At 39.3% G+C, this 20,498-nt stretch overlaps 2 protein-coding genes and 1 non-coding gene across 3 annotated transcripts; all 3 read left to right on the forward strand.

The window, feature by feature from the left end:
* Nucleotides 1-4,227: 4,227 nt before the first annotated feature.
* On the forward strand, nt 4,228-4,334 carry LOC116471996 (U6 spliceosomal RNA). Its single transcript, XR_004248924.1, has one exon. It is a non-coding gene; the product is annotated as a U6 spliceosomal RNA (small nuclear RNA).
* A 5,586-nt stretch (nt 4,335-9,920) lies between these two features.
* LOC116471058 (heterogeneous nuclear ribonucleoprotein A1-like) lies at nt 9,921-11,179 on the forward strand. Its single transcript, XM_032156952.2, is given in 2 exon segments — nt 9,921-10,915; nt 10,918-11,179. Coding segments are annotated over 2 exon segments (1,068 nt in total). The 5' UTR covers nt 9,921-9,973; the 3' UTR covers nt 11,044-11,179.
* Nucleotides 11,180-18,373: 7,194 nt separating this feature from the next.
* Nucleotides 18,374-19,819, forward strand: LOC116471059 (mediator of RNA polymerase II transcription subunit 27-like). The gene has a single exon (XM_032755900.2). It carries the CDS (start codon nt 18,391-18,393, stop codon nt 19,324-19,326), a length of 936 nt encoding a protein of 311 aa, XP_032611791.1. The 5' UTR covers nt 18,374-18,390; the 3' UTR covers nt 19,327-19,819.
* The last annotated feature ends 679 nt before the right edge of the window (nt 19,820-20,498 follow it).

Raw genomic sequence — 20,498 nt, forward strand, 5'->3', positions numbered from 1 at the left:
ACTCTAAAAGTGTAAAATAAAATTATCCACCTTTTATAAAAGTGAAATATTTGTAGAATCCTATCCTAAGTATTTACTTCTAAAAACCAGAAATTGCAGCTTCCATTTTAGTGAATCTCTATCAAGTGTTGGTATGGAGCTAGACACTACAAAAATATTTTCTGGAATCCTCACTATAATCTGCAAGGTAGTTACTACTCCGTGCTTATAAAAGGAGAAAGCTAAGGCTCCGACATGTTAAGTAACAGGGTTGCACAGCTAGTAGATGGTGAGGTGCAGCTGCACACTTTCATCTGTGTGCTACAAGTGCTTTCCACTGCCCTAATCCGCTTTCCTAACTCGCTCCACGCCTGTCATTACGTTAATCCATATTTGCATATCCTTTTGATTTTAATCAGCACAGTAGGTTTTATTATACCCTTACATAGCAATTTCAGGGTCACATGAAAAACACATGAATTTAGGAAATATTAAGTACACACAGAGAACCAATTGTGTCTTGGTTAGATCAGTAACTGTACATGGTTGTAAATGTCATTCCAACTACTATTTGTACACTTGAACCATGGAAACAAAATTATTTAATGAGTTAATTCTATCATCTAAAATTAATAATACATTTTAATACCCTTTGAATACCACAATAAAGTTAATAGAGAACAGTTATTTCCTTTATTCTACAAAAAATGGAGAAACGAAGCAGTTGTTGCTTTACCTAATTACTGAACCTCTGTTTTGAATGGAGTAAGCTGCTTCCTGAGAGAAGTGGCCCCTTTTAGCAAAGGAACAGGAGTTATAATGGAAGCACGTCCCAGCCACTGCAAGCTTTAAATCCAAAAGGCATCCTAATGCTTTATTTGCCCACAAACACAAAGGCATGCACACAGTTTACATGTTATTTTCAAGCTCCATGTCCAAAGAAACTAGAAAAATAAGCATAAACCAAAGAAATGCTGAGGCCAGCATATCAAATGAGAATTAATCACAAATGAGAAATAATAAATTTCATTTGAAATAGAAAATAAAATATGACCCTATCTTCCTCCTTTTTACTGTCAAACTCTCGAACAATGGCATTCGTTTTCAATAGTTACAAATCCTCAGAAGAAATTTGGCCTAATTTCACAGGTAACGCTTGCATATATACACATGTAGATTTGTAGCTTGTGGATTTTTCTGTGACAAATTAATATTCCACACTGGATTCTCCCTGCTGCCTGGCATTCACTGTTGCCAATTCCTTCCAGTCTTGGCTGCCATGTGTTAAGAAATAACAAATAAATAATAGCATATTGTCAAGTAAAACACAAGCACTCTGTAAACCTCTCCAATAAAAAAAGAAAAACATAATCTTATACATTTCAAGGCAAAGAGAAAAAATTTCTTAGATGATCTACTGTTCTAAAAATATCTGTGCCCCGATCCCTTATAATAACAAGATGATCAGAAGTTAATAAAAATTACCCTGATCTGGTAATTATATGATGTCTGCATGTATTGAAACATCACACTACCCCATAATATGTAAAATTATTATATGTCAATTATAATTTAAAATTAATTAAATTTTTAAAATTTTACATTAATTATCTTTGCTTACCCCCAAGGCAAAGTGAAGATATGTAGAATTTAGTTCTGATTAACTCACAAAAAATGGGGTAAAAATAATCCTTTTTTTAAAATACTCATTTTAACAATAAACAATAAATTTTTACTTTCCCAACAAATTCCTATTTCTACCACTTAATAGAAACATTCTGTTCACCATATTAGGCCATGCCTTTTAAAGTTTCAAATGTTTTCATGTGGAACTTATTATAAAATTATTTTCTAGATTTTATTGGCTATAAAATATACTCATTACTAAACAGATGGGTTTGTTTTTATACTATCTTATTTTTAGTTACTTCTGGGAAAGATTTTGCATAACTTCTCATGATTGAGTGCTGCCTCTAGAATAGCTAATCCTGTCTTATTTACCCCAGCACCCTTTTCACTGGCTATTGGGAATAATGCTGCATGAATTTGGGAGTGCAGATATTTCTTTGAAATACTGATTTCAATTCCTTCAGATATATACCCAGAAATGGGAATTGCTGGGACATATGGTAGTTTTGTTTTTTGATGAACCATACTGTTTATCTCCTTCACTCTTTATAGTTGTATAATACTTCATTCTATGGATGTATAACCCATAATTTATTTAATAAATCTCCTGCTGTTGAATAGTTGTATTGTTTCCAGTATTTTTCTCCTAAAAAAAATTCTGCAATGAAAAATTTTATATTGTTTCATTCCTTATGTGTATGGATATATCTGTAGCATAAATTCTCAGAAGTGGAATTACTGGGTCAAAAGGAAAAGTGAATTGATTAATATATTAGACAGCCTGTTTCCCCACAGACTTGCTGACAGAGTATATTTGCTGTATATTCTATAAACAGAAAGTGATTGAATAAGAATATTTTTACTTCCATTATTAGAACACAAAGTATACTTTTTTATATTTCAAATCATTCTTAAAAAGAATGTGATACTAAATTGTTTTGTTTTGTTAAATAGAGTCAGGGTCTATGTTGCCCCGGCTGGTCTCAAACTCCTGGACTCAACTGATAATCCTGCCTTGGCCTCCCAGAGTCTTGAGATTACAGTCAGGAGTCACCATGCTAGGCCACCAAATTGTTTTTTGGTTTTGGGTTTTTTTTTTTTTTAGATAGAATCTCACTCTGTCACCCAGACCGGAATATAGTGGTGCAATCTCGGCTCACTGCAACCTCCGCCTCCCAGGTTCAAGTGATTCTCCTGCCTCAGCCTCCCGAGTAGCTGGGATTACTAATTCTCCTGCCTCAGCCTCCTGGCTAATTTTTTGTATTTTTGGTAGAGATGGGGTTTCGCCATGTTGGCCAGGCTGGTCTCAAACTCCTGACCTCCAGTGATCCTTCCACCTCAGCCTCCCAGTGTGCTGGGATTACAGGTGTGAGCCACCACACCTGGCTGACCAAATTGTTTTTAATTAGAGTGTCTAAATACACTCCTATACCATCATACTTATTAATTTATTTGGGAAAAAATTTAGTACCAGAAATGATGTAATATTTTATGTGCCTATTCTCTTAATGTTTTAATTCTACTTAATAAATATTGCTGCTTACTAGTCCAAGCTCAAAAAGCATACATAAAATATGGTTTTTAGCCACGGATGCTAGACAACTTGAGAAATTTAGGGACTTACTGTTTTTCAAAAGAAAATTTCTTACAGTATAACTAAATTTTTAAAATATGGTTTTTTATGCATGCTTTTTGAGCTTGAACTAGTAAGCAACAATACTTATTAAATGGAATTAAAACATAAATAAAGAGAATAGGCACATAAAGTATTACATCATTTCTGGTACTAATATTTTTCCCAAAGAAATTAAATAAGTATGATGGTACAGGAGTGTATGTAGACACTCTAATTAAAAACAATTTGGTCAGCTGGGCACAGTGGCTCACGCCTGAAATCCCAGCACTTTGGGAGGCTGAGGCGGGCAGATCACAAGGTCAGGAGTTCAAGACCATCTTGGCCAAATGGTGAAACCCCATTCCTATTAAAAATACAAAAAAAATAGCTGGGCATGGTGGCAGCTGCCTGTAATCCCAGCTACTCAGGAGGCTGAGGCGGGAGAATCGTTTGAACCTGGGAGGCGAAGGTTGCAGTGAGCCAAGATCACGCCATTGCGCTCTAGCCTGGGCAACAGGGCGAGACTCTGTCTCAAAAAAAACAGAAACAAAAACACACGTTTTAAAAATTTAGTTATACTCTAAGAAATATTCTTTGAAAAACAATTAGTATAAGTCTCTAAATTTCTCAAGTTGTGTAGCATCAGTGGCTAAAATAATACGTAGAAATAAAAACAGAAAAAAGAGCGGTAGTCAGTAACTCACCACTTAAATGTACAGCTTAAAATAGAAATTCCTAGGCAATTCTATGGCACATATTTGTGGAAAATGTTACAAGCAGCAGTCAGAATTGGCCCTGGATCATCAAAAGAGTGGTTGTTACCATCATTTATTAACTTGAGGCTTCTCAATTCAAGATGCTATGTAAATTGAAGATATTCATTTTCCACCCAAAAAACACCACAATTTGGGTTGAATTCTAGCTCTACCACTTGCTGCTTGTGTGACCTTAAGTATATTAACCACTCCAAGCCTCAGTATTTCCACCTATAAAATAAGGCTGCCGTGTTCACTTTGGCAGCATATATACTAAAATTGGATCGCTACAGAGAAGATCAGCATGGACCCTGCACAAAGATGGCATGCAAATTCGTGAAGCATTCCATATTTTTAACAGACAGCCTACAGAATAAGAGAAAATTTTTGCAATCTATCCATCTGACAAAGGTCTAATATCCAGAGTCTACAAGGAACTTAAACAAATTTACAAGAAAAAAACAAACAACTCCATTAAAAAGTGGGCAAAGGACATGCATAGACACTTCTCAAAAGAAGACATCCATGCAGCCAACAAACATATGAAAAAAAGCTCAACATCACTGACCATTAGAGAAATGCAAATCAAAACCACAATGCAATACCATCTCATGCCAGTCAGAATGGCGATTATTAAAAAGACAAGAAACAACAGATACTGGTGAAGTTGTGAAGAAAAACACTTCTACACTGTTGGTGGGAATGAGATTAGTTCGACTATTGTGGAAAACAGTGTCATGATTCCCCAAAGATCTACAAACAGAAATACTATTTGCTCTAGCAATCTCATTACTAGGTATATACCCGAAGGAACAGAAATCATTCTATTATAAAGATACATGCACGCATATGTTCATTGCAGTACTATTCACAATAGCAAAGATATGGAATCAACCCAAATGCCCATCAACAGTAGACTGAATAAAGAAAATGTGGTGCATATACATCATGGAATACTATGCAGCCATAAAAAGGAATGAGATCATGTCCTTTGCAGGGACAGGGATGGAGCTGGAAGCCGTTATCCTCAGCAAACTAATGCAGGTACAGAAAACCAAACACCTCATGTTCCACAAGTGGAACAAGATACTGCAAGTGGAAGCTGAACTATGAGAACACATGAACACATGGGGGGGAGCAACACCACTGAGGACTGTTGGAGGTGGTTGCAGTGGAGGGAGAGCATCAGGAAGAACAGTTAATGGATGCTGGGCTTAATGCCTGGGTGATGGGTTGATCTGTGCAGCCAACCACCATGGCACACATTTACCTATGTAACAAACCTGCACATGTACGCCAGAACTTAAAATAAAAGTTGATTTAAAAAAATAGGGCTGCCAGGCATCGTGGCATATGCCTGTAGTCCCAGCTACTTGGAAGGCAGAGGCCTGAGGATCAGTTGAGCTCAGGAGTTCCAGGCTGTAGTGTGTGATGATTGTAACTGTGAATAGCCACTGCACTCCAACCTGGACAACATAGTGAGACTCCATCTCATGAAAGAAAGGCTAATAGTAGTAGCTACTCCATAGAATAGCTCTTCTTGGAGAAAATTTAATTGGATAGTACTTATAAAGTACTTATCAGAGTGTGTAGTATATAGCATGCCTTCTACTAACAGTAAGAATAATGAACATTCTCTGATTTCAAGTTTTTTCCAACATATTATGTTGCATTGGTAATCCTTCATTAAAAAATGTACTTGGCCATTTGAGGTGGCTTACACTTGTAATTCCAGCAATTTGGGAGGCCATGAGGGGAGAATCACTTGAAGCCAGGAGTTCAAGACTAGCCTGGGCAAGAAAGTGAGCTCCTGTCTCTACAGTAAATAAATAAATAAATAAATAAATAACCGAGTGTGGTGGTGTGTGCCTATAGTCCCGGCTACTCAGGAGGCTGAGGCAGGAGAATCATTTGATTGCCCAGGAGTTCGAGGCTGCAGTGAGCTATGATCATGTGACTGCACTCTAACCCGGGTGACAGAGCAAGACCCTGTTGCTTAAAAAAAGGACTTAAAAGAATTTTTTTAACCTTACACAATCTGATGTGAGAAGGACTGCCTCTGAAACCCAGGAAATTTGAGTAACAGATACAGATTCTTGGCCCTATGGTCTAGTACTCTAGACCTCTGGTTTTCAACCTGAGTTCTGTAGAATCCTAAGTTTTTAGTTGTTGTTGTTGCTGTTGTTGGCTGTTTTTGAGACAGAGTCTTGCTCTGTCACCCAGGCTGGAGTGAACTCACACAATCTCGGCTCACTGCAACCTCTGCCTCCCAGGTTCAAGCGATTCTCCTGTCTCAGCTTCCTGAGTAGCTGGGATTACAGGTGCCCGCCACCACACCTGGCTAATTTTTGTATTTTTAGTAGAGCCAGGGTTTCACCATGTTAACCAGGCTGGTCTTGAACTCCTGACCTCAAGTGATCCGCCTGCCTGGGCCTCCCAAAGTGCTGGGAATACAGGCGTGAGCCACCATGCCTGGCCCAAATCCTAACATTCTAAGGAGGTTCTTTAGAGGTTTGCAAATATTTGATTAGAATTTTGCATTAAAACTATGATTTAGGGCCAGGTCCGGTGGCTCATGCCTATAATCCCAACATTTTGGGAGGCTGAGGTGGGCGGACTGCTTGAGGACAGGAGTTCGAGACCAGCTGGGCCAACATAGCAAAATCACGTCTCTACTAAAAATACAAAAAATATTAGCTGGGCGGAATGGTACACACCTGTAACCCCGGCTACGCAGGAGGCTGAAGAACAAGAATTGCTCGAACCTGGGAGGCAGAGGTTGCAATGAGCTGAGATTGCTCCACTGCACTCCAGCCCGGGTGACACAGCAAGACTGTTTCAAAATAAATAAATAAAAATTAAAAAATAAAACTATGATTTAGAAAACAAATTGAATTCTCAATATGTTATACAGAAATATCCTAGAGGTTACCAACAAATTGATACTTACACTACCAGATAATTCATTTTGTATAGACCTCAGAATAAAGCTTCCTCTGCCATCTGTTTAATTGAAGAGTATCAAGAAAATCAAGCTATTAAATATCTGCTAGAATGTGAATGAGTTAGAATGTTCCCCACACTTTATAGCCAAAACAAATGCAGATATAAATTATATGCGAAGGCCATCTATAACACTTGATTTCATATTTGGTCTGATTAAAACAGCTTTATTGTTCTTGCTGATTCATTTGCTAAAAATAAATGCTGTACTTTGGCATTAACTAAATTCATGCTATAAAACAGCTCATCATTAGATATTGTCTGCGAAAAAACAACAATTTCCTGGTTAAGAGTGTATGGAGCTGGGCGTGGTCAGTCACGCTTGTAATCCCAGCACTTTGGGAGGTCGAGGTGGGCAGATCCCCTGAGGTCAGGAGTTCGAGACCAGCCTGGCCAACATGGTGAAACCCCACCTCTACTAAAAACATAAAAATTAGTGCATCGTGGTGGCGGGCACCTATAATCCCAGCTACTGAGGAGGCTGAGGCACGAGAATTGCTTGAACCCAGGGAGCTGAGGTTGCAGTGAGCCAAAATTGCACCATTGCACTCCAGCCTGGCAACAGAGCGAGATTCCATCTCAAAAAAAAAAAAAAAAAGTATCGAAAGTGCTTCTCAAACAAACTGTAGAAGTGTGTTTAGAATAGAAAAAAAAAAAAAAAGTTGATTTTATAGGTACAGATTTTTGATGGAGAAGAAAAAGCAGGCAAATGAATACTAACAAGAAAATGTGAGCTGATAAGATGGAAAAAATCAGAATTTAATAAAGCTTGCAGTCAGGTGTGGTGCCTGTCATCTGTAATCCCAGCATTTCGGGAAGTGAGGTGGGAGGATCACTCGAGTCTAGGAGTTAGAGGCCAGCCTGGGCAACATAGTGAGACCCAGTTTCTACAAAAAAAATAAACAATAGCCGGGTGTGGTTGCATTGCCTGTAGTCCTAGCTTCTTGGGAGGCTGAGGCAGGAGGATGGTTTGAGCCCAGAAATTTGAGGCTCACGCACTCACCTGGTAAAGACAAACCCTCTCAAAAAAAAAAAAAAAAAAAAAAAAAAAATATATATATATATATATATATTATGGTGGCTCATGCCTGTAATCCCAGCACTTTGGGAGGCCGAGGTGGGTGGGTCATTTGAGGACAGGAGTTCGAGACCAGCCTGGCCAACATGGTGAAACCCTGCCTCTACCAAAAATACAAAAATTAGCCAGGCATGGTGGCGGGCACCCATAGTCCCAGCTACTTGGGAGGCTGAGGCAGAAGAATCACTTGAACCCAGGAGATGGAGGTTGCAGTGAGCTGAGATCTGCCACTGCACTCCAGTCTGGGCAACAGAGCAAGACGCTGTCTTAAAAATAAATTAAAATAAGTAAATAAGATAAAGCTTGCAGTTAGATCATGTAGAACAAATGTACAATTGAAGATAAATGTGTGCATATATATACATATATATGTACGTGTGTGTGTATATATGTACAAGTAAAAAATGTGGAATGGGCCAGGCACAGTGGCTCACACCTATAATTGCAACACTTCAGCAGGCTGAGGTGGGTGGATCACTTGAGTCCACAAGTTCGCAGTCAGCCTAGTCAATGTAGTGAGACCCCATTTCTATCTAAAAGAAAGAAAAGAGAGAGATAAAGGAAGGAAAGAAAGAAGAAAAGAAGGACAAAAGAAGGAAAGAAAGAAAAAAGAAAGAAAGAGAGAGAGGAAGGAAGGAAGGAAGGAAGGAAAGAAAGAGAGAGAGAAAGAAAGAAAGAGAAAGAAAGAAAGAGAAAGAAAGAAAGAAAGAAAGAAAGAAAGAAAGAAAGAAAGAAAGAAAGAAAGAAAGAGAAAGAAAGAAAGAAGAAAGGAGGGAGGGAAGAAAGGAAGGAAGGGAAGGATAGAAGAAAGGAGGGAGGGAGGAGAGGAAGAAAGTTTGCAGAATTTGATAAAATACAACATTATATACTTGTTCCTCACACCTATAATATTTGTAGTTTATAGAATAAGCAAACAATTTCCCTAGTGACATGGAAAAGGGAAAGTTTAAATTATCCTTGACTACAGATTTGTGGTCATGATGAGGTACCAAGGGATTCAGAATTAGGTATAGTTCTTAAAAGGTTAGGCAGGCAGAGGAGGGCAGGGAAATGAAGGGAATCACAATTCCTGGACCATGAAGCAAAGCAGCTTTATGAGGAGGTTTAAGCACACTAAGGCTCACCTGTTTTACTTATCCTAAGAATAGAAATGGACTGCACAGTCAGAATAGTGAAAGAGGAAGCACATAGCTTCAAATGTGAGTTGTAGCTTCTTTCTACAGCGAGGAATCTTTAGATTGATTTGGGCACCCAGACTTATGATTTGAAGCAAAACGTCAAATAACCATTAGAAGAAGAGCCAGCATGCTGTAACTTTCCCCCATAAATATAAATGTCATATTATTTGAGGAAAATTCTACATTAGATTGCAAGTAAATCATACACCACCAACCTTTGCATATCCTGTAAGTCACAAGTTACTAGATATATATGATAAGCCCAGAAGCCAGCAATCATATTAAATTAAAAAGGGCTGCCAGGCATGGTGGCTCACACCTGTAATCCCAGCACTTTGGGAGGCCGAGGCGGGTGGATCACTTGAGGTCAGGAGTTCGAGACCAGCCTGGCCAATATGGTGAAACCCCATCTTTACTAAAAATACAAAAATTAGCCAGTGTCATGGCACACACCTATAGTCCCAGCTACTTGGGAGGCTGAGGCAAGAGAATCACTTGAACCCAGGAGGCAGGGGTTGCAGTGAGCAGAGATTGTGCCACTGCACTCCAACCTGGGCGATGGAGTGAGACTCTGTTTCAAAAAAAAAAAAAAAAAAAGTTAAAAAGGGCCTAGAAGAAAGGCATGCACAACAGCATATTAATTAATGCTAGAAAGGAGATTTTAGGCTTTTTTTTTTTTTCTGCCCATGGATGCCGCCGAAGAAGCATCGTTAAAGTCTCTCTTCACCCTGCCGTCATGTCTAAGTCAGAGTCTCCTAAAGAACCCAAACAGCTGAGGAAGCTCTTCATTGGAGGGTTGAGCTTTGAAACAACCGATGAGAGCCGGAGGAGCCATTTTGAGCAATGGGGAACGCTCACGGACTGTGTGGTAATGAGAGATCCAAACACCAAGTGCTCCAGGGGCTTTGGGTTTGTCACATATGCCACTGTGGAGGAGGTGGATGCAGCTATGAATGCAAGGCCACACAAGGTGGATGGAAGAGTTGTGGAAACAAAGAGAGCTGTCTCGAGAGAAGATTCTCAAAGACCAGGTGCCCACTTAACTGTGAAAAAGATATTTGTTGGTGGCATTAAAGAAGACACTGAAGAACATCACCTAAGAGATTATTTTGAACAGTATGGAAAAATTGAAGTGATTGAAATCATGACTGACCGAGGCAGTGGCAAGAAAAGGGGCTTTGCCTTTGTAACCTTTGATGACCATGACTCCGTGGATAAGACTGTCATTCAGAAATACCATGCTGTGAATGGCCACAACTGTGAAGTTAGGAAAGCCCTGTCAAAGCAAGAGATGGCTAGTGCTTCATCCAGCCAAAGAGGTCGAAGTAGTTCTGGAAACTTTGGTGGTGGTCATGGAGGTGGTTTCGGTGGGAATGACAACTTTGGTCGTGGAGGAAACTTCAGTGGTCATGGTGGCTTTGGTGGCAGCCGTGGTGGTGGTGGATATGGTGGCAGTGGGGATGGCTATAATGGATTTGGTAATGATGGAAGCAATTTTGGAGGTGGTGGAAGCTACAATGATTTTGGCAATTACAACAATCAGTCTTCAAATTTTGGACCCATGAAGGGAGGAAATTTTGGAGGCAGAAGCTCTGGCCCTTACGGCGGTAGAGGCCAATACTTTGCAAAACCACGAAACCAAGGTGGCTATGGCAGTTCCAGCAGCAGCAGTAGCTATGGCAGTGGCAGAAGATTTTAATTAGCAAACAAAGCTTAGCAGGAGAGGAGAGCCAGAGAAGTGACAGGGAAGCTACAGGTTACAACAGATTTGTTAACTCAGCCAAGCACAGTTGTGGCAGGGCCTAGCTGCTACAAAGAAGACATGTTTTAGACAAATACTCATGTGTATGGGCAAAAAACTCGAGGACTGTATTTGTGACTAATTCTATAACAGGTTATTTTAGTTTCTGTTCTGTGGAAAGTGTAAAGCATTCCAACAAAGGGTTTTAATGTAGTTTTTTTTTTTGCACCCATGCTGTTGATTGCTAAATGTAATAGTCTAATCGTGACGCTGAATAAATGTCTTTTTTTTTTTAATGTGCTGTGCAAAGTTAGTCTACTCTGAAGCCATCTTGGTAAATTTCCCCAACAGTGTGAAGTTAGAATTCCTTCAGGGTGATGCCACATTCTATTCGGAATTTATTTACAACCTGCTTGGGTGGAGAAGCCATTGTCTTCGGAAACCTTGGTGTAGTTGAACTGATAGTTACTGGTGTGACCTGAAGTTCCCCATTAAAAGGGATTACCCAAGCAAAATCATGGAATTATTGGTTATAAAAGTGATTATTGGCACATCTTATGCAATATATCTAAATTGAATAATGGTACCAGATAAAATTATAGATGGGAATGAAGCTTGTGTATCATCCATTATCATGTGTAATCAATAAACGATTTAATTCTCTTGAAAAAAAAAAGAAAGGAGATTTTAGAACAAATACTATTTAAAGCTTATTTGCATTAAACAAGATTACATACAAAACTCTCTCTTAAAATCTTTACTTTTAAAGTTATATATACTGTTACAGAAAGATGTCCAAGATATAGTGCCCTTGATAAAGGCAAGATACAAAATGGATTGTTCATTTTCATAGGATATATAAATAAAATAATACGTAGGCCTCAATTAATGACTTTAAATTGTTCCTGAAGATGTTATCATTAAATGAAAAAGTATTTTCATTCATTTTAATGGAGAAAAATTATGATCACAGTGTATTCCATCCCAAGACATCCAAACAATTCTTACAAATAGAAAAATCAGAACAATGAAAACAAAATGATGTAAGTAATAAAAAGTGTTTGAAGGTAAATAAATACACTTTGAACATAAAGTGTAGTAAATGAAACTGTATCATATTCACCAGAAGAAGGTTCCTATTATGATGGAAGAAGGAAGTGGAGTTTTTCTTTGGAAGAGGGTGGAGAAGCAGATGATTAATTTTCAAGCAGGCAACTCTGTGGGTTCATGGTTATCTTGCACTCAAACAGCTCACAACCAACTGCAGAGTGGTAGCCATATTGTAAAAAAATAGTTTGAAATTTGGAGATAGATAGATAGATAGATAGACAGATAGATATAGATGATATAGATATAGATATAGATATAGAACACAAAACTTAACAGTGGGGTTGCCAGACATGGGATTATTAGCCACTTTTACTTTCTATACTATATACCTTATAAAATTTAAGATTTACAATGAGCATGTATTTTTGTTCACAGAAAATAAAAGCTGAAGAAAAAATTGTTTATTGTAACATGTAACCAAAGCTTATACTCGTTATATATAAAGCTAATATATATTACATAAATATATATATATATATATATATATATATATATGTAGGTTTTATAATTTGTGGAGTGGCAGGACTGGCTATACAATTTGTGGAGCCCCATAATTTCTGGAGCCCAGTGCAAAATGAAAGGTGGAAACTTTTGTCCTAAAATTGTTAACAATTTTAAGATGGCAACAGCAGAGCATTAAACCAAGTTCGAGGCCCTTGTAAGTGTGGGACCCAGTGTGAATACACAGGTACGGGCTCATGAAACTAGCTCTGAAAATTGATAAGGAAAACACAAAAGCTTTAGTATACAATGGAAAAAGGATATGAAAAGGCAATTTATAATACAGGAAGTTAAAATGATTAGTAAGCATATAAAATGTTCAAACTCATCAGTTATCATAGAAACGCAAATTAAAATAACATGCCATCTCTTCCCTATCAAATTGAAAACAATATATTTTAAATGATAACACCTAATGTTGGCCTGGAAGGTAAAATGAGTATCCCATTCATTCCTAGGAGATTCTAAACTGAAATAATCCTTCTGAAAAATGATTTGATGCTATCAGGAGGTCTAAAACGTTTTATAACCTTTGAGTAGTTCTCCTTTTAGAAATTTAAGGAAATAACATGAAATAAACACAAAAATATATAAACAAAGATATTTTCACCAAAGTATTTGAAGCCCAACATTAAAAATATGCAATAGATTTTTTAATTTAAGCATTAAATATGTCTACTGTAACTAAATAATTTTCACATTTATAACCCAGAAATTCCATTTCTACTTATCTACCCTGAAGAAGCATATATTAAAGAAAATTCATTGCAGCAATGTTGGAATAGGAAAATAATGGAAATAACTCAGGACAATGACTAAATAAACTCTGATATTTTCATACTGAGGACACTTCTACGTGGGAGTGGTGTTCAAAATTCTATTGATACCTATCCTTACACCTAAATACTTTAATATTTGAAAAAGGAGACATTTTATTCATGTATTGCATGCATGATTAAATTAAATTATATGTTTACGTTTTTAAAGATGGAGAAAATGCTTATAATGTGATGTAACATGGGAAAAAAGCAGAGAACTCAATTGTGCATACGTCATGATGTGGAATGTATAGAGGAACCTCTAGAAGGGTACAACCCAGAATGTTATCAGTAACTGGTTGCCTCTTGGTGGGAGGATTATGTTTGTTGTGTTTTGTTTATTCTTTGTGCTCTGTTTCTTTCGTACTTTCCTTTTTTTTTTTTAACCATAAGCATGTATTGTAACAAAACAACAAGGACAAAACTACTCTCTCTCACCCACCCCCCAAAACCCAGACTCTAATATATATGAATCTTCTGGATCAAGTCATTGAACCTGATCTTGAAGCATTAGAGATGCATGACTGAACAAATATAGAGCAAAATATATTAAGCTTATGCATGTGATTTTTTTAATAAAAAAGAGATTACTGTAAGATTATTACATCTGTGAGCCTAGTTTCAAGTTAGACTAACATAAAACACCAACACATTTAATATCTAATCTGTAATAACCATAGAATTCATTAATGATTACATAAATAAACATAAGTAAGTAATATAACATTCTAGACATCTTTGAGGGTTATTTTTTTCCAAAGAAAGGGAAGTGCAAAAGAACCTCTCAGTTTTTAACACCCTCCCAATATGTTGGTCTAAATGATGAGAAAATATGCCAGTGGAGAAATGGGTATTGCAAAAGCATGAAACTGTTAGTGGATGCAACAACTCTTGGGAATGAGACTTGGAAATAAGAGAGAGAAAGGGAGAGATTGAGAGAGAAGTTAGGATAATTAGGAGGCTCCTGAAGAAGAAGAGGGTCGGACAGAGGTGGTAAGTCTAGTGTTTTCCAAATGACCCAGTGACTACCACATAAGGCCATTGTGAAGGTTTCATGGACTAATTCATGTTACATGCTTACCATAGTAGGCACTCAGTAAGAGTTAACTATTATAACTTTTGATGGTTATACTTCTTATTGTGAATTAACACATAAGCATTCTTTTTTTTTGAGACAGAGTCTCGCTCTGTCGCCCAGGCTGGAGTGCAGTGGCGCGATCTCGGCTCACTGCAAGCTCTGCCTCCTGGGTTCACGCCATTCTCCTGCCTCAGCCTCTCCGAGTAGCTGGGACTACAGGCACCCGCCACCATGCCCGGCTAATTTTTATTTTATTTTATTTTTATTTTTAGTAGAGACGGGGTTTCACCGTGGTCTCGATCTCCTGACCTCGTGATCCGCCTGCCTCGGCCTCCCAAAGTGCTGGGATTACAAGCGTGAGCCACACATAAGCATTCTTACAGCTAAATTAGTCTCCTGTATTTTTGGTTAGGGTGCATATATGCCCTGGAACCCAGTCTCATGTGGATGATCTAACATACTGAATTTCCAAGACTATAAAATTGAGACAAGATGCTGAGACATATTGATGTTTTACTGGAGTGCCACCCTATACAGGTCAAAATTTTGTAAAATGAGGAATGAAAAATGCATACTCTTTGATTCTTAAATTTAGTGCCAAAGAACTTCATGATAAGGATTTAATTCTGAAGTTGACCGAGAAAATTGCAATAATTTAGCAGACCCATAGAAATGTAATGATGTCTGTTTTGTATTTTGAATAAAACATGGAGAATATTGGAAGCAATCTTTGAAATGAATGTTATTTTAGCCAATTAATGACCTAGTAGTTGAGAAAGAGAAACGCAGCCCTTGACATCAGAAGCTGGCCTGGCACTGGCAGTTAGGTCACAGTGTTTTCCTGTGAAACACAAAAAATTTCACCCAACATCGACATCATATAAAGTCACTCTGTGACCATGATGGATAAAGACAAAAATAAGGCCTCCACATAATCATATCTGAATACAGACAAAGCATGAACATTGCCCAAGCCGCAAAATACCAAACATCTCCCTACCCTGGCAAATATTAAATAAGTGCCTGCTGCTTTTTCACCAATTACACCTTTAGCATGGGTCTGGTCTTCCCTTCCCTTAGATAAAATATGGTAAGATACCTAATCATAGAATTGCCCCTACATCCTGAGAGTCTCCAATCAAGAGCAAACCCAGCTTCCTTGAACCCTTCAAAATCACCTACCATAAGCCTAAATCCTAGAAAGTTTTTCTAACACTCCTGTGCTGCAATATCCCACAGTTCCCTGTGGTGTCTGTTCTCCCTCACTGCAATGAGTAACAAACTCAATTTGTTTAACTGTAAGCATATTCCTAGTGGCTTTTGGCTAAGGGCATTGATATAGTCATATTTGAAATAGATCTCCCAATTTTTAATAAGTAGTTCACTTTGGCTTTGACAAAACAGGCACAAAAAGGTGCATTCAGATTTCAGCGTTTGCTCCTGGCATGGAAATAAAATAATATTCCTATGCCAACTCAAATAGGCCCTTCTTCTAAGCTAGTTCACATAAACTTTAACCACAAACTATAAATATCTGATGGCAAGTTTATGAACAGAAATATTCCAAAAAATAGTGTTATGGTCTGAATGTTTGTGTTCCTGCTCCCACCCCCCAATTCGTATGTTGAAACCTAATCCCCAGTGTGATAGTATTATGAGGTGGGGCCTTTGGGAGACGATTAGGTCATCAGGGCAGAGCTCTCATGGGATTAGTGCTTTTTTTTTTTTTTAAGACAGTCTCGCTCTGTGGCCCAGGCTGGAGTGCAGTGGCGCGATCTCGGCTCACTGCAAGCTCTGCCTCCTGGGTTCACGCCATTCTCCTGCCTCAGCCTCCTGAGTAGCTGGGACTACAGGCGCCCGCCACCACGCCCAGCTAATTTTTGTATTTTTAGTAAAGACGGGGTTTCACCATGTTAGCCAGTATGGTCTCGATCACCCGAACTCATGATCTGCCCGCCTCGGCCTCCCAAAGTGCTGGTATTACCAATTAGTGCTCTTATAAAATCGGCCCACAGGAGTTTGCTCCTCCTTTCCACCACATGAAGGCACAGCAAGAAGGCACTGTCTATAAATGAGAAAGCTCTTGTCACCAGAATCTGCCAGTGCCTTGATCTCGGACTTCCCAGCCTCCAGATCTGTGAGAAATAAATTTCTGTTGTTTGTAAGCTGCCCAGTTGATGGTATTTTTTTATGCCAGGCTAAACGTGCTAAGACAGAGTGAAAGCAACTCCTACCCATTGATTATGGCCATGAGTTTCATATGCAAAATTGCTCATACCAAGAGCCTACTCATTGTCTTTTTACAAACTCCTAGTTGTTAACAATTTTGGTCTTTAGCTGTGATCCAAACCTACACGGCACTAGTTCTTGGTGTTAGGACAGTTGTTTGTTAAGTAGGAAAACAGTCCCTCAAGAACAGACCATCAGCTGATAGCCCATTGTCCTTTTGTACCCAATACTATTTTTTGGCAATTCTTGTTAGAGCTGCTTTTTCAGTGCTCTAAGGACACTCATATTTGCAATGTCTATAGCGATACTCACTGAAGATCCTTGGGAAGAGTGACAGAATAATTCTTTATACATCCAACATTCCAAAGATGAAAACATCCAAATAACCAGGTTTTTGAGAGTGACAGGGGTTGGGGTCAGTAAACAAGATAACATAAAATTAGCTAGTTATTTTATTGAATTTCTAGTAGTAATATAGTTAGCATAAATTTATGTAAAATTTTTATACTTTCTACATCTTTAGTAAAATGTGGAACTATCTGTTGTTCAAGTCAACAACATCTGTTGCTTACTGATTTAATTACATTGTCACTCTTGTTGATGATCCTAATGCAGCCATTGCAAAATCCTGAAACGCCTTGTAAATTTTATATATATATATAAAGATAGTGTGTATAACAGTAGAGGCAAGTTTTTAAAAATGTTTTACTCTTTTGAAAATTAATAACGCATCTATATTATGTATTGTGACTCATTCATATTCTAGATATTCTAGATAAACGAAAACTTCCTCTAAATCCACTCTGACATTCAGTTGTAATCTTCTTTTTTTAAAAAAAAAAAAAAACAGGGTCTTGCATTGTCACCCAGGCTGGAGTGCAGTGGCACAATCACAGCTCACTGCAGCCTTCACTTCCCCAGCCCAAGTGATCCTCTTGCTTCAGCCTCCCAAGTAGCTGAGACTACAGGTGCACCACCATATCCAGCTAATTTTTGTATTTTTTTGTAAAGATGGGGTCTCACTATGTTGCCCAAGCTGGTCTTGAACTCCTGGACTCAATCAATCCACCCACCTTGGCCACCCAAAGTGCTGGGATTACAGGCAGGAGCCACCATGCCCTTCTGAAAATGGCATTTTTTAACCTCTCTAATCTCCTTTCATATCTAATAACCCAATTTAACCTAATGAGAAAACCAGCAGATGAAGTCCATAGTGGGACATCCCACAACATAACTGGCCAGTACTTCTCAAAACTTTCAAGTTTATCAAAAACATGGAAAATCTAAAAACAGTCATAGTTTTTGGCTGTGTCCCCACCCAAAATCTCATCTTAAATTATAATCCCCATAATCCCCATTTGTCAAGGACAGGATCAGGTGGAGGTAATTGGATCATGAGGGGGGTTTCCCCATGGTATTCTCCTGATAGCGGGTGAGTCTCACGAGATCTGATGGTTTTATAAGCATCTGGCATTTCCCCCTGCTTGCACTTCTTCCTGCCGCCTTGTGAAGAAGGTGCCTTGCTTCCCCTTCACCTTCCACCATGATTGTAAGTTTCCTGAGGCCTCCCCAGCCGTGCTGAACCGTAAGTCAGACCTCCTTCCTTTGTAAATTATCCAGTCTGTGGCAGGCCTTTACAGCAGTATGAAAATGGACTTGGCTGTGGCGGCGGCAACATGGCGGACGTGATAAATGTCAGTGTGAACCTGGAGGCCTTTTCCCAGGCCATTAGTGCCATCCAGGCGCTGCGCTCCAGCGTGAGCAGGGTGTTCGACTGCCTGAAGGATGGGATGGGGAACAAGGAGACGCTGGAGGGCCGGGAGAAGGCCTTCATTGCGCACTTCCAGGACAACTTACGTTCGGTCAACTGGGACCTCAATGAGCTGGAACGTCTGAGCAATCTGGTAGGCAAGCCATCTGAGAACCATCCTCTTCATAACGGTGGGCTGTTAAGCCTGGATCCTGTGCAGGACGAAACTCCTCTCTATAGTCAACTCCTTCAAGCACATAAGTGGTCAAACAAGTTGCAGTACCATGTAGGACTAGCATCTGGCCTTTTAAATCAGCAGTCGTTGAAGCGTTCCGCTAATCAGATGGGAGTATCTGCCAAACGTAGACCAAAGGCTCAGCCCACAACTCTTGTCCTACCACCTCAATATGTTGATGATGTGATCAGCCGCATTGACAGGATGTTTCCTGAAATGTCCATCCACTTATCCAGACCCAATGGAACATCAGCAGTGCTTCTGGTGACCTTGGGAAAGGTGTTGAAAGTGATCGTCCTCATGCGGAGCCTGTTCATTGATCGAACAATAGTAAAGGGATATAACGAGAATGCCTACACAGAAGATGGCAAACTTGATATATGGTCCAAATCCAACTATCAAGTATTCCAGAAGGTGACAGACCATGCCACCACTGCCCCGCTCCACTATCAGCTGCCCCAGATGCCGGATGTCGTGGTCCGATCCTTCATGACCTGGTTAAGAAGTTACATAAAGCTGTTCCAGACCCCATGCCAGCGCTGCGGGAAGTTTCTGCAGGACGGCCTTCCCCCGACATGGAGGGATTTCCGAACCCTCGAAGCCTTCCATGACACCTGCCGGCAGTAGCCCCCACGCTGGCCCCAGCCTCAGACCCCACCCGGCACCTTCCCAGACACGCAGGAAGCCCACAGAAGGCTTCAGCTGGTTCCTCACTGCCCAGATGTGTACAGCCGCTCCTCTCTTTCATAAAACAACGCCATGTGTGCTGAGGCCACTCTTGAAGAGCAGGCCCCCTCTGTGGCTGATGGGACTAATTATTCCCACTAGCCAGTGGACTGAAGGCAAAGAAGACTTTTCTAGAACCTGCTGGAAGGAAGCTGTGCAGCATGCTCCTCGTCCATGTGTGTCGTCAGTGCTGGTGTCTGTCGTTTCCGCGAGCTGTTACTAGAATGAGCCCTTGTGTTCATGGGTATCGTCATGCGGGGTTCTTGTGTTTTGTGGGGCTTGGGGTTTGGTAACTTATTTTTATAAGCAATAAACCTTTTGTACCCCGGAAAAAAAAAAAGAAAATGGACTCATACACAGGAGAAGCTTAAGGAGACATGACAACTAAAGGTAATGGGGGATTCTGGAACAGAAAAAGGACATTAGGTTAAAAACAAAGGAAATCTGAAGAAAGTATGAATGTTAGTTAATAATAAACAAAAATTGTGGATTTTCACTCATATTACTTTGAAACATACTTATTTCAGAAGATGTAGTTAGAGTTACAAGTTATGGTCTGTTGCCACAGAACTGAGTAACTCATTCTGCGGGTCATCAGAACCACGGCTATTTTTCTGTCTTATTCCTGTTCTGGCCAACAAAACTGGTCCTGGACCAGAAAAGAATTTTTAACAAGTATACTTTCTTTTCAGAAAAAAAATTAGTTGTTTTCTTGAAATATAGTTGTTTTAAAAGAAACACATGCTACTTATTTTTAAAAAATGCTGTCAAACCCAATGGTTAACTACAAATCTATGAATTCTAGATCATGTGCTATTCTTCAGGGTATTTATTTCCTTGTTTAAAAATGTTTATTATAAAGTCAGGCAGGGTGGCTCATGCCTGTAATCCCAGAACTTTGGGAGGCTGAGGCGGGCAGATCGCCTGAGGTGAGGAATTTGAGACCAGCCTGGCCAACATGATGAAACCCCAACTCTACCAAAAATAGAAAAATTAGCCAGGCTTGGTGGCAGGCGCCTGTAATCCCAGCTACTCAGGAGGTTGAGGCAGGAGAATGGCTTGAACCCGGGAGA

Source organism: Hylobates moloch, unplaced genomic scaffold, assembly GCF_009828535.3.
Source record: "Hylobates moloch isolate HMO894 unplaced genomic scaffold, HMol_V3 SCAFFOLD_6, whole genome shotgun sequence".
Lineage (NCBI taxonomy): Eukaryota > Metazoa > Chordata > Mammalia > Primates > Hylobatidae > Hylobates > Hylobates moloch.